Source organism: Equus quagga, chromosome 4 (genome assembly GCF_021613505.1).
Source record: "Equus quagga isolate Etosha38 chromosome 4, UCLA_HA_Equagga_1.0, whole genome shotgun sequence".
Taxonomy (NCBI): Eukaryota; Metazoa; Chordata; class Mammalia; order Perissodactyla; family Equidae; genus Equus; species Equus quagga.
The window spans coordinates 48,604,686-48,618,196 of NC_060270.1; the positions used below are offsets into that span (position 1 = coordinate 48,604,686).

Consider the following 13,511-nt stretch of genomic DNA (forward strand, 5'->3'; position numbering starts at 1 on the left):
TCTTTTTGGAAAACAAAGGAACCCCAGCAAAAAAATGATCCTGGGCTGTGCAAACCTTGTGTGTGTGTTTAGCGACACCTTTGAATACATCTTGAAATATAACAAAGAGAAAGGACAAGAGTTGCCTTCTTTAGTGTTCTATGCAGAGAAATTACTTGGAATCTGAGGGCAGTGGTATTGTGCAGGTGTGTTGTTATCCCCAGTTGAACCGAGCACTTGTAACGTTTATGTGAATAAGTTGACAAGCTCATGAATTAAAGAGTCCCCCCATTGGTCCTAGTGTGGGGTTAGCCCATGCCCGGCCATTTGCTCTAAGGTAGTTTGCACTTTAGGCACGAGGCTAGACCCCCTGGACAGCCCACTCCACGTTGTACGGGTTTCTGTCCAAATGCTGAATAGACCTGGGTGTCCCTCACAGGAGTCTGAGAAGTTCAGTTCTAGGGAATGGCTCAGCATGGATTTCATAGTTCCCTTCCAGTGATATCTCCTTTTCACGTGGCCTTGACGTTGTTTGATAGGAATAGCGAGGCAATTTCACTTTGCTCTCTAATCTGAGTGAGGTGACGGGTGCGAATTTGGAATAATGTACAAATGCAGGATGTATTTAAAATTAAAGGAGGATGAGAGTCTGTATCAGAATTGTGGACCATTGAGCCAAATTTCACGTTATGTTTTCTTACTAATCTACTGAGCAGCGAGCCTCTTTTTGGGGTTCCCTAACCTGGTTTTCCCCATCTCCTGATTTGCCCCCTCTTTTGCAATATTTAGAGACTACTGAGCTGTAGACAGAGTGGGGGAGAAGCATACTGTTAGAGATGGAGATTTCACAGGTAGAGGTGCAGGCATCTAGAAAATTCTAGTAAGAGCATAAAAGTCAGTCTGAGCAGAAGAAAGAAAATAAGAGTATAGGCTCTCTGTTGTTTGTATTAGTCAAATTACAAGATAGAAGATATTGTTTATTCACTCAACAAATATATCAGGCACCTACTACTCTGCCCGGCTCTGTTCTCAGCACTGGGAATACATCAGTAAAGACCACCATGCAAAGGTGGCCCTGTCCTCATCTGATTTGGTTAAACCATATGAAATTGCTGTTTCCGTAGTTTAAAAACTATTGGCGATAAATATGCATTTACTGTATGATCCAGCCATTCCATTCCTAAGTGTTTACTTAAAGGAAATAAAAGCAAACCTCCACACAAAGACTTGTACGTGAGGTTTGTGACAGCTTTATATGTAATAGCCCAAACTGGAAACAGCCCAAATGGCCCTCAACGAGTGAGCAGATCGCAAACCGTGGTGCCTCCATACAGTGGGACGCTACTTGGCAATAAAAAGGAATGAGGTATGATACACACTACAACAGGGATGAACCTCAAACACGTTGTGCTAAATGAAAGAAACCGGATGATTTCATTTATATAAACCTTCAGAAGATGCAAACTAACCCACAGTGGCAGAAAGCAGATCAGTGGTTGCCTTGGAATAGGAAGTGGGGCTGGGGACAGGAAGGGCGTGAGGGAGAGACTACAGAGGGGCTAGTGGACCTTTTGGGGGTCATGGATTTGTTTACTGTCTTGATTGTGGTGATGGTTTCACAGGCGTATACATATGTCCGACCTTATCAAATGGTACGCTTTAAATATACACAGTTTATTGTTTGACAACGATACCTCATTAAAGGTGTTAAAACAGTCAAATGACAGCAATTTCATGTGGTTCAATCGGTAGATAAATTTTAGTGATGAACTAATTTTTAAAACCTTATATTCATTTTTCATACATGTATTGAAAACTCGCTGTGTGTCAGGCACTGTGAAAGCTGTTGTCAGTGAGAAGTGAACAAGGCTGTTTGTGCCTTTTACCCCAGTGGGTGAAATCAGTTTGTGAAGAGACGACTGAATGGCTTTCTCCCAGGCAGTTTTGAAGCCATTACCAGGTTTAACTGTATTGTCGTTTGTTGACTGCATTTATGCATGTGTCTGTGCCTTCCTTCTTTTTCAGAGTGACTTGTGGTCTTTGGGAATCACCGCCATCGAGATGGCAGAAGGTGCTCCCCGTAAGTACCTTCCTCTTAGTGACATCTGTTGCTGGTCTGCTCTGCGGGGGCTGGAGGTTCCTTGCCAGGAGCTGCAGTGGCTTCACTTCTGCTGCACCGAGCCCTGCATGGATTCGAGCTGGCCCATTTAGAAAGCAGAGTCATCTGAAATCAACCGGGAATCCATTCATTTCACAGTGGCGTGAGGCTGTTGTATTTCTGGGGTGAAAAAGGAAAAGAAGGGGAGCAAACTTTGGAGAGCCTTGCTTGTTTTACAGATTCAGTGTGTAGCTTATTCTTGAACTGCTCTTCACCTCACATAAAACTGGGACCAACCCACAAAGACGGTAAACTCCAACTTAATGAAAATTCAAAGCCGATTTTCAGTGCACGGGTTATGCAAACACTTTTCCTCAGTTGCTCTCATTCCTATGAAAATATGAATGTATACACTTTTATATTTCCCTGCTGTTATTTGAGGCAGAGTAGCCAGGGCTCTGGCCATCTGGAGAACCTCTCAAATTCCTTGAGATCCGGAGTATTGGCACTGCGGAGGGCCTCTCCCAGCCCTGAGGTGGCCCTGGAATGTGCCTCAAAGACTTCCATGCAGGAGGCACAGCTGACCCAGGGCCCAGCTGTGGCAATGGTACCAAGATTGCACCTCCCAAGGGCCACCCCCCATCAGTGAGCGAGCTTGGCAAGGATGTAAGGCAGGCCTTTCGGGAAGTCACAGGGTTCCTGTGTAGGCAGCCTTCACTCAAGTGATCGCCTATGACTTGGCAAATCCCCCTGAGACTGCAGGACAGTCCAGTACACTTCCGCCTACTTTTCCTCCTTCTCTCCTTCCCTCGGGGTGTGACAACTCTCCCAGTCATCCCTGGCTCCCTCCCTATTTCCTTTCACGCAGGAATTTTCCCAAGTAATACCCTCTCATGTTTAATGCCACCTTGGTGTCTGCTTTTCAGAAGCCCTGGACCAAAACAGGCCCCTTATTTGCCTGGCGGGTCATTATGGTCATCTGACTTTTTATCTTCAAGTTACCGCAGTCTTCATATTTCTCTCAAGAGCTGGTGGAATTGATCTGTAGCATGATTGATTTGGAGTGTTTGTTGACAAAATTCCCCTCATCCACAATGCTAATAGGCATTTATGAATCAGAAAAATAATAGATTGCAGGCTTAAGTCCATATTATCATTCTTGATGAATAATAAAGGGGGTAAAAATAAACTTCTACCCACAGAATCGTTTTGCTTTTAGGGAGAGTACATTCTTATTCTAGGCACAAAGAAAAAGATACTCCCAGATGTTCGAAAAGTAAACTAGTGAAATATTTTGATTAAAATAAGACCGTATGAGTGCTTTCACTATAAACGATAATGTCATGTTTACAAGTTGAGATATTTTTATAACTTTTTCTGTCAGACTGTGCTCTGGTCTTCCTGGGGCCAGGGAACAAAACAAAACAGATCGAAAAACAAAAACAAAAAAACCCATCATGAAACCTGAAAGGCCATTCAGGATATTTAGAAATACAGAGAGAAAGGTGTTCTGCTCAGTGCCTTAGACTCCAAAAATCTACGGAGATGAGATTGTGTCTGGATGAGCCATCAGTGTAGAGAAATAGGCCATAGATTATCAAATATCTTTTATTTTATGACTTAGTCTTTTACTAATTAAAAATGATTTACCATTTCCATTGCAGCTGTTATCTTGATGTTGTTTACTTTGAATCTTAGACGGTTATTTACAGCAAAGTAAAGGTTGTTGACCCTTTAACTTAGTTTCCTTAAGTATGAAGCAAATGTAGAAATATTTACAATATCTGTTTGAAACATGTTGTATCTTATGACACTCCTGTGGTTAGACATCACTCCTTTAAATGCTTGCTAAATGGAAGCTCTGGGGCCTTCCGACTCTGCTCGCTGGTCATGCGTGGACTCAGGGAGCCATTTGGCAGCGTCAGCTCTACAGCTAGGATGGTTTGGCCTGGGTTTGGCCTCCTAACCCGAGCTGGCCCTTGTTCTGGTCTCTTGCAGCTCTCTGTGACATGCACCCCATGAGAGCCCTCTTCCTCATCCCCCGGAACCCAGCGCCGCGGCTGAAGTCCAAGAAGTGGTGAGTGCGGATCTGAAGGCAGGGTTGCCCTCTGATTCTCTTTTGGATGAGCCAAATCCTTAGGGCCTGCTGACAGTGAGTCTAATCCTGAGACTTGGTGAGTGATTTTCCATGTGCTGTCGCTCATCATACAGTACATATTATGTACCTACTGTCTGCACAGCAAGTCTTTATTCCCACACGTTCAAGATAAGGAGCTGTAAGCTCCAATGGGTCGTGGAACCCGAGTAATAAGATAGAAGCTCTTTGATCAATCACTCCAAGTGATCTCTTTCCTGGCATGCAGAATATCTCATCAGAGAGGTGACAGTTCAGAGAGTCACCTCGTTAGATTGGCCGCCTTTTCTTTTGCTCCTTAAGACAGTAATTCCCTAAATGCATACACACACCTGGTAGTATGCGAGGTGATTTCACGGGTCTGTGCATGAACGTTTGTAATTTTTGTTTTTACTGTTGCTTTCTCTTTATGGCGGGTGATGCTGGCTTCTTATTTGGGGCAGCGATATAACCTTTCCATTTAATAGACTTATTCACATAAAAAGTGACTTAATTTAAAGAAAAATCCTTAGTGAATTCTTGTATGGGTGGTGTACAGATTTGGTGAAAGGTGTGTTGGTCATGTATGAGTGACTGAAGTTTGGGAAGCAGACTTCTACAGGTTAGGCCAGAAAATGGACTTTTGACTTTTTTGTGTATTTATATCAGGGTCTATGACAAAAATTCATTGCTCCTTCCCTCCCCCTGTGGATGTGGTGTATTCTCTCCCATAGATTCTTGAATTCTGATTCCACTTGCCCTGGGGCCAATTCCTGGACCGCTAGGACTGCCTGTCCTTTTCTGGAGACGCAGGCTGGGCAGTTGGGAGAGTGAAGGGCCAGGACCATCCCGCCCCTTTTCACACCACTCCATGATCAGGCCTTGACTGGGCCCCTCCTGTTTCTCACCCACCCTCCGCTATCCAGAGAGCAGTCCTGGTTGATACCAGTCACCCAGGAGTGACAGAACAGCCCTGGCGGAGCTGCGCAGAGACAGGGAAGGGAGAGGATGAAGCGGGGACAGCCTCTGAGTTGCTGAGGCCTGCGCTGCTGCCGGGAGAGTGAGAGTTGCTATTGGTAACAAGGAGGGAGAGCCGGCCCTGCTCCTCCTCTCCAGAGGGTCACTGTGCTGAGAGACAGTCGTTCTTTCCCCAGCAACAGCCTTCCATTGGGCACTGGCACAGCGTGCGATTGATGGGCGCCCGGAGGCCCTGCGTCCTCCTTCTCCCTGGAACAGACTCGGGGGAGAGGAGTCGGCTCAGTTCTGTCCCCTGGAAGCGTCAGTGGCACTACAAAGCCCTCTGCTAGATTTCTGCTGGCTTTTCGTGCCAAGCCTCCCCATGGGGCCTGCTGTATACAGTGGGTGTTACTTACTTACCTCGTTCCCTCTCTGCCTTCTCTGCTCCCTGCCCTGCTGCCGGACAGATGTTCCAAGCTCTTCCACAGAGGACAGACTGGCCATCAGCATAGCTGTTTTGTCTTATTGGCACAGTTTGGCCACACACCGTGTTTCAGAAATATTTATATTAATTGCCAACTTTTAAAAACCTGGTGATTGAGCATTCCATGGAGATGTCTGGGCTTTTGTGCAAAGGGGCAGCCATACTCCCTGCCCAGTGGCTCCCGCTCCTTTTAGGGTCCGAGGCTGTCCTTCTGCACCAGTTGCTGCCTCTCCCCAAATCAGAAGCTGGAGCCAGTTGGTTGCACCCTGTCCTGTTTTCCTCTCAGCCCTGGCCTGCGCCGCCCTTCCTGTGACCCGGCCGGCCCCTCAGGAAAGTCAGGGAACACCCCTGCACCACGGCCTCAGTGTTCATTGAGCTGGCCCAGAAAGATCAGCTCTGCCCTGACATTGTTTGAGAAGTACAGACGTGGGGGAGGATACAGGCTGACTTTTCTGCTTCAAACCTTTGACGAGAACTGATTCAGATCGTGTTGGAGGGAGCGGGATCAGTCCCGGAGTGTGAGGGGACCAGGCCCCTTCCCCTCCCCAGCACCTGGCCCACCTCGCCCGCCTGGGAGGGGAGCAGGTGAGGAGCCGGCCACACTGCCTGACAGGGAGAGGGAAGAGCACGGGCTGCTTGAGAGCAAGTGGGGGAAACAGCCCTGGCGAGGGCCTCTTCCTCCCTCAGAAGCGGCCTTTCCACAGACGGTTGTGCAGCCCCTGGCCACAGGACACTTGGTGTGGCTCCCACTCCTCTGGAATGGGATTCTAGTTTCTGAGTGAAAAGATTTAAGCACTTCACGGTGCTCTGTCGTGAAGGGCCAGGTCGATAGCGATTTCAAATAGGTTAGTGTTTGCCTAACTATCCTTTAGTGTTTGAGAGGAAGTAAAATATTTTGTTTTCCTATTTTTTTCTTAGGGAGGGGCTCGCCTGTCCCCTAAGAAGAGAAACAAAACTCCAGAATCTTTTATTTCTTTTATTTCTAGATACTCTCTCCCTAAGTGAGTTCTCAGATGAAGTGCACTGTTCTCAGTGTACATACCAACATTTTACCAAAGGGGGCGCCATTGTCCTAGAGACGGCCATGAACTCTTCATTATAAGGGTTCCATTGAGGGCCATTTCCAGCTAACACTGCTGAACCTACAACATATGGGGCCCATAAAGCGTACGTATGTCATGGACTCAGGAACCTATATATATATCTGTGTGTGCATGTGTATAAATTTAAGACATATATATATATATATATATAATCTTAACTCCAACCCTGCCGGACAGGGTGCTCTGAGTCCTCATTTCATGGACGAGAGACTGAGGCTTCACAAGGCTGTGCAGTCTTAGTTTCCCAAGTTGTAACCCGCATTCTTTCTACTGCACATTTGGTCTCTTAAAGTTCAGGGTTGGAGCGGTAGAGAAGGAGCTGGACTGGTCTCTTGGTTGAACACTGTTTTCCTTGGGAAAAGGAAAGGCAGCGGTAGCGTGCTCTTTGCCCCTTTCGAGGCGGAAGGAGAGGAGAGCAGCTGCACTCGCAGGAACCGGCCCTCCCTGCCCCGCCAGCGTGATGAGGAGGGGCCTTACAGCCGAGGAAGCCCTGCCGGGGCTCCAGCCAGTGCTCAAGCGGCTCGGCCTAATAGTTAGGTCTCTGGGAGGATTATAACCTTAGTTGAATCAGAGGAGAACGACAATGCTCTCAGCCTCTGTCCCCATGTCACCACCAGCAAATGAACAGTAGGTTGGGACTCCCATTTCCTCCTCGTGTCTCCATGGCTGGTTGGATTCAGCCCACATGGGGAAACCTTCTTCAGAAGCTGTCCTCCTCCCTTCTCCTCCCGCCCGCCTCCCCTGCTTCCGCATGGACACGCAGTGCTCTAGCTTCCCTCCAGGCATTTCTGGAGAAGGACGGCATGACTTCATCCTCGTAAAAGGTGGCCAGTCTCATTCTTTTCACATGCCGTTAGAATGTGAAGACTTCACACAGGCAAAGCAGTGCTCAATTGAGTACACTGAAGAAATCATAATTGCTTATCACTGGAAAGAGATATGAGATTCCGTGGTCCAAACCACTGGCACTCCAGATGAAGACTGGGAGGCCTGGTGAGGTAACCAGTGTATCCAGAGTGCCAGGCACATCACTGGGCAAGCCAGCCTGGAACCCCAGCCTTCTGCTTTTATCCAAAGTTTACAGCTACTCCTCTAATATTATGAAACGCCAGTTCTGATTCTTGGTTTTCTAAAACTTTTGTGTTAGGAAATGACAAAGCTTTGTGTGTGTGTGTTCTAAATAAAATAATGATAGTAGAAAGCAAATATCAGAAAATAATTCGAATAGGCTGAATGTGCTAGTAGTAGTGTGACTTTGGACTTTATTAAAATCAAAAGAAAAATTGCTATGTAAACTTTTAAAATTAACCCTTTTTTGCGCAGTCTCCTTGGAGATAGCAGTCCTGTTGACTCTTCCTGCTAGCATATCTAATCTAAATATATGTGAAATAGTTCCGTTAAAGAACGCCGTATGATTCAGTTCAAGAGAAGTTGGGAAAAACACCTTCAGATTTCTGCTTCCAGCCCTAAAGGCAGATGCTCCTGTTCTTTAAACCTGGTGATGGTCAGAGGTTGCTGGCACATCGGCCTCAGAGAGGTGTTATAATAATAATAACAAGAATAGGAAACGCATACGGCATTTATGACGTGACAGGCACCGCTCTAAGCATTTTATGTGAATTAACTCATTTATCATCACAACAGTCTTTTGAGATAAGTACTAACAATATCCCCATTTGCAGCCCAGTAAACTGAGGCACAGAGAAGTTAAGTAATTTGCTCAAAGTCACATAGTAAGTGATGAAGCCTGGAGTAGAGAAAAAGGGTAGTTCTGGGCAAATGCACATTTTAAAGATCAAATTGCATTGAGAGAGTCTGATGATTACCAAAAACTTTGAGCCTGGCTGGTTATAATGATTAATGTAATAATCTCTCAGGCATTTTTAATTTCTGTAACACAATTTCATGTATAAACAGGGAAAATCTGGGAAGATAAAGTGTTCAGTGACACTGGTTTCCGAAGAACTAGTGCCTCAGACTGTAAACACCAATCATTAGCATTTTTCTCTCCATACCAACCCTTGGGAAATTAGTACTACTAATCTCAGGCATTTTTTTTTAAAGAGACAGAACTAAATTATTGGCGGCAGAGTTTCAAACAGTAAAGTTATCTAAATTGACTTTTCAACCCATTAGACCACTCAGCAGTAAGGTGGTGTTCTGCACAGGTGAAGTGTTTCTACTTTTAATTAAATGTGTAATCAAGCATATTGATTCTTTGGTCACACTAACTTAAATAAGAGACAATGAATCTTTTCTTTGAAGATTTATTTTAAGTAAGCATTATTTCCTCTTCAAACAGCACCATTTGAAGAAGACGTGGGCTACATTACCAGCTTTGGGGTTCTGCACATCTTGGCCCATCCTTTGGGCCCAAAGTTATTCTCTTGAATATTTCTTGAGGTTCCTTCCCGTCGGGAGAGAGAACGGAAAAGGATTCTGTGCCTACGGCTGGTTCCTTAAGCCTCTTGAGCGCTCTCTCATCCTGGAGATTTCTCTGACTTTTTTTAGGTGTCAGTATTGAGAAGTGGAATGTACAGTCTGCATCTCATTTTTAAATTGGATGTGATTTCTTTTATTTATCATCCTCTAATTAATGGTTGACACTTTATAATAAAGAAGCACTTCCTTCTAGTTGCAAGCAGGAAAAAGAGAACTACTATTTGCATTCCTTGTGAATATGTAATAGCTTTCTGTCTTCATTTACTTTTGTTTTCATCTTTTTAACACTGATTTTTCTACCTAGCAAAGCGCTGTGTAGAGTTGGTCTATTTTTTATGCAAGTTAGCCTCATTCTCTTCGTTTTATTCCTTAGGAGAGTCAATTATTTCCTTATGGTTTTTCTGGTGAGGGCTCCCCTTAGATGCCACCACGTTTGTGCCTCCACAGTTTTGTTTGAGAAACAACTTTGATCTGAGAAAGAAAGCAAAGTAAATAATATCTACCTCTGAACCTCCCTCTCTGCCCCTCACAAGCACGGATTTGAAGGGAGCTGTGTTACAGCTCTGGCCCAGAACCCTCATCCGATTACCGTTCACGCATTCATTCACTCATCAAACATGTAAGGGCAGGGATTGTGCTCATGGCATGAAGTGACTCAGGCACATCCGACACTGTGGAGAATTTCTAGTGTGGAGGAAGCAGGGATAGGGGCTGAAGGACTCACAGGGAGGGTGCGAAGTGTCCATCCTGTTGTCACTATTTCTAGTCCACAGCGTAGCCAATCTTGACTCATCCTGGGGTGACCCCAAGGATAGCAGCTTACTTTTACTTCTATGTAAAATCATTTAAAAGCTTGAACATAGCTTTGTAATTTAGGGAGGAAAATGAATACCAGTAATTCAGTACTTCAAAAGCATGGAATAAGGTGAAAAGCCGCTTGGACGTGGGCGATGTGGAGAGTGGCGCATGCATGAGTGCCCTCTCGCATCTGAACCTTGAAGAATTTGCTCTCCACTGTGTGCTGTGTGGTGAGGCCTGAAGTATTTATAGAGGGCCTGCTAGGAAGCCTGGGAAAGACTTGCTCCTGGGATCTGCTCCTGCAACTCCACAGTGCTCCACAGGAGGGCGACAGAGAGCACAAAATGGATTCCCTCCTGCTCTGAGCAGGGTGGGGATCGTGAGGAGGGTGATAGAGCTCACCGAGGTCTCCGAGGGTGACTGCTCTCCTGCCAGTGGAGTGCCTCGGACAGGCATGCTATAGAGTCATGAGCTTAATTATTTATGATGCTCGACAATTTCCTGGAACTCTCAGCAAGAACGTGCGTGCCCAATTCATGACTCATAGCTAAAGTCCACCATTAGTTTCTCCCACGTTGTGGACTTGCTGCCCTAATTCTTGGTGTGGTATCTCTCACCAGTTCTCCCCTGCCCCTGTGCCCCTCTGTCCCCATGTCTCTGTGTGTTATCTTTGAGGAAATAGTGCCTTTCTAGAGAAAGACAAGTTTGCCTCTGGGTATGAACTTAGTCCCTCAAAGTGTTTCCAAGTCCTTGGGTTGATAGCAAACGCACATACATCCTGTTCCAACTAATTGGAAAGCAAAGTTCAAAAGTGATTCTGAAATTACCAGTGGAAAATTTTGCCTAATCAAGTCCCTTTACCGTATGAGAATCTGGCTCGTTTCTACAAAATGTCCTCCCCCTCACTCACCTGTCCACCTTGGCTTTGCGTTTCTCGGCCTTGCACATCCTGCCTCCTGTAGGCAGCTCACCTCAGTGTCCCCTGACAGCTAGTGTGCTCACTCCCTGCTCTGGTTTGTCACTCTTTTCCTGCCTCCCTGAACTACCCCTTCCCCTGAGGGGTTTTCTCCTCATTCTTTGGGGGCTGGCTCTGGTTCCCTCGTTCCAGTATACCTTCCAGGCATGATGCTCACTGGAATCTTTCTCTCCTCTGATTCCTTTTGGTCTTCTGTGTGACATTATGTATAAACTGTGCAAAAATGTTTTCATGTCTGTAACTACCACACATTGCCTGAATCGTCTGCTGGTGGTGATGATGCCTTGAGCCCCATTCTGCCTAATAAAGGGCTAGACCTACTCTGTGACTGGTTGATCCCTATGTTGGCTCATTGAACCTATTTTTTTTTTCCAGTATTTCAGACGATATAAGTTTGCTTTTCTTTCGACTGTCTTTATCTGTCTTTATCTGTTGATTCCTCTCTTTCGTTTGGCAGGTCAAAAAAGTTCCAGTCATTTATTGAGAGCTGCCTGGTGAAGAGTCACAGCCAGCGACCAGCCACGGAACAACTGATGAAGCATCCGTTTATACGAGACCAGCCTAATGACCGACAGGTCCGCATCCAACTCAAGGACCATATCGATAGAACAAAGAAGAAGCGAGGAGAGAAAGGTTAGCAGCACATTTGTGTTTCAGCAGGGGAAACAAAGGATGGAGTGAGTCATGGGCTCTTGATGTATTCGGAGGTGACCGTGGGGATTTTGAAGGGACCTGCCTTCTGCTTTGGTGTGAGGGGCTGCTTTTGAGATCACAGCCTGTGGGCCTCCATGGGGTGAGACGGCTGCAATGGAATATTCATGAAAGAATAGAACTGCGGGAAATATTACCTTCTCCAGGCACTGAACAAAAAGTCATGTTGAGTGATACTCTGGAGTGGTTTAATATGACAAGCGATTTTCTTAATTCAAATGAATATTCATGTGTAGAAGACTGAAAATCTACCGAAGACAGACAACCTAAAAAAAATACCACCCAGTTGACATTTTTTCTACTGGCAGTCTTCAGCATTTACATTTTCGTGCTCTGAGGCTCATTTCTAATTTAGTTATTAGAAAGTCAGAATAAATGTTCTGATAGTCACAGTAATATAAAAGAGGTTGCCAGGCTTGCTCTGTGGAACATCGAATTTTGAGCTGGAAGATCATTTAATGCACTTTATTTTGTAGATTCAGAAACGCTTATGTCTGTGGCTCTAGCAGTTGCACCACACTGTCTTTTCCCTGCATCGTTGGAAAGGACGTGCGTCCAGACTTGAGGTCCTGGGGCTGTACTCTAGTTATTTGAATAGTGACTCAGCATTCCTTAACTAGCGTCCTGACCAGGTTTTATGGCTACTTGGGTCGGGAGGTAGGGAAGCTGCGGTATGGGAAGTAAAGGGAAAGATGCAGAGGACAGTGGGAGTGAGTTGTCCCTGGGCGGGAGCGGGACTGGGCAGCTGGCGGGGGGATGGCAGTGAGGAGGTAGGATGTGGCTGCGAGGTGCTCACCAAGTGTGCAGGGAGTGGAGAGGAGAGGGAAGGCCAGGGGCCAAAGATGGGAGGTGCGTGGCGCTGTGCTTTTCCTCACTTTGATCCTCCCCGCCTTTCTCCTCTGTTCTTCACAATCCAGGGGGAGTGGTGGCGGGTGGTGGGCAGAAGAGGACAGGGGATGCTCTCCTTCTATTTGAATTTCTCGTCTTCTTTGCCTCCATGGTTAATATCTATGGTGTGGTAAGGTGTGCCTGGGGACGTAGGGTGGGGGAGGGAGCAGTGTAGGAGCCAAGACTGGGCAGAGGTAAGATCAGCAGAGGGCTCAGGGAGGTGAAGTGCTCAGACTTTTGTTCTGAGACTCAAATTCTGAGTTCAAATCTAGTTCTACCCCTTCATACTTATGTGAACTTCACCTCAGTTTTCTCATCTTTAACATAGGAGTGGGGGTATCATCATAGTTAGTATTGCCTGGGAGTGTTGCAAAGATTAACTGAGAGAGTGCCTGTGAAACGCTTAATACACTGGCGCATAGACATACTCAATAAATATTAGATGTTCTTGTTTAGACAATTCTTCATTGACCTATAATTTTTCAGCAGTGTTCAGGGTTACTTTCCGAGAACTTGTGACCTTTCTGCCTCTGGCCTGTGAGTAAGCATGGATAAAGCTTGTGCCTTGGGTTGTTTTCACATTTTTTGGGTGCAGACTCTGGAATGTGACTGAGAACTCGCCATCTTGTGAACATGGACATTTTATGTGTTTTAGTGCATTCCTTCTCTACGAAGCAGAAGAGTGAGATTCTTGGTGGCAGGTGTATTCAAGAGTTACAGGGCGATTTAAGGAACCTAATTCCCTTTAAGCTTAGAGCCACCAGAAGCCCTCATTTTTATCTGCTCCCCGAGAAGGAGTATTGATCATATGAGATCTCCTTCCATTTGCTCAGTTTGACCAAATGACTTAATTTGCTCCAATACTTTTGTCACTCTCTTAGTAGCTCTGAGACCAGCTTTTTGGTGGAATCAAACAATTTTAATTTGTATTGCTTTATGAGTTTTTTTTACCTGATATTATT

At 45.7% G+C, this 13,511-nt stretch overlaps 1 protein-coding gene across 14 annotated transcripts in view; it reads left to right on the forward strand.

Moving 5' to 3' along the window:
- Nucleotides 1-13,511, forward strand: part of TNIK (TRAF2 and NCK interacting kinase) — a 382,525-nt gene that overhangs the window by 265,336 nt on the left and 103,678 nt on the right. For all 14 annotated transcript variants that reach the window (XM_046658783.1, XM_046658791.1, XM_046658784.1 and 11 more), the window contains exons 8-10: nucleotides 2,005-2,059; nucleotides 4,076-4,154; nucleotides 11,408-11,583. In XM_046658783.1, the coding sequence (XP_046514739.1) occupies nucleotides 2,005-2,059; nucleotides 4,076-4,154; nucleotides 11,408-11,583 (310 nt within the window). The remainder of the gene's footprint in view (nucleotides 1-2,004; nucleotides 2,060-4,075; nucleotides 4,155-11,407; nucleotides 11,584-13,511) is intronic.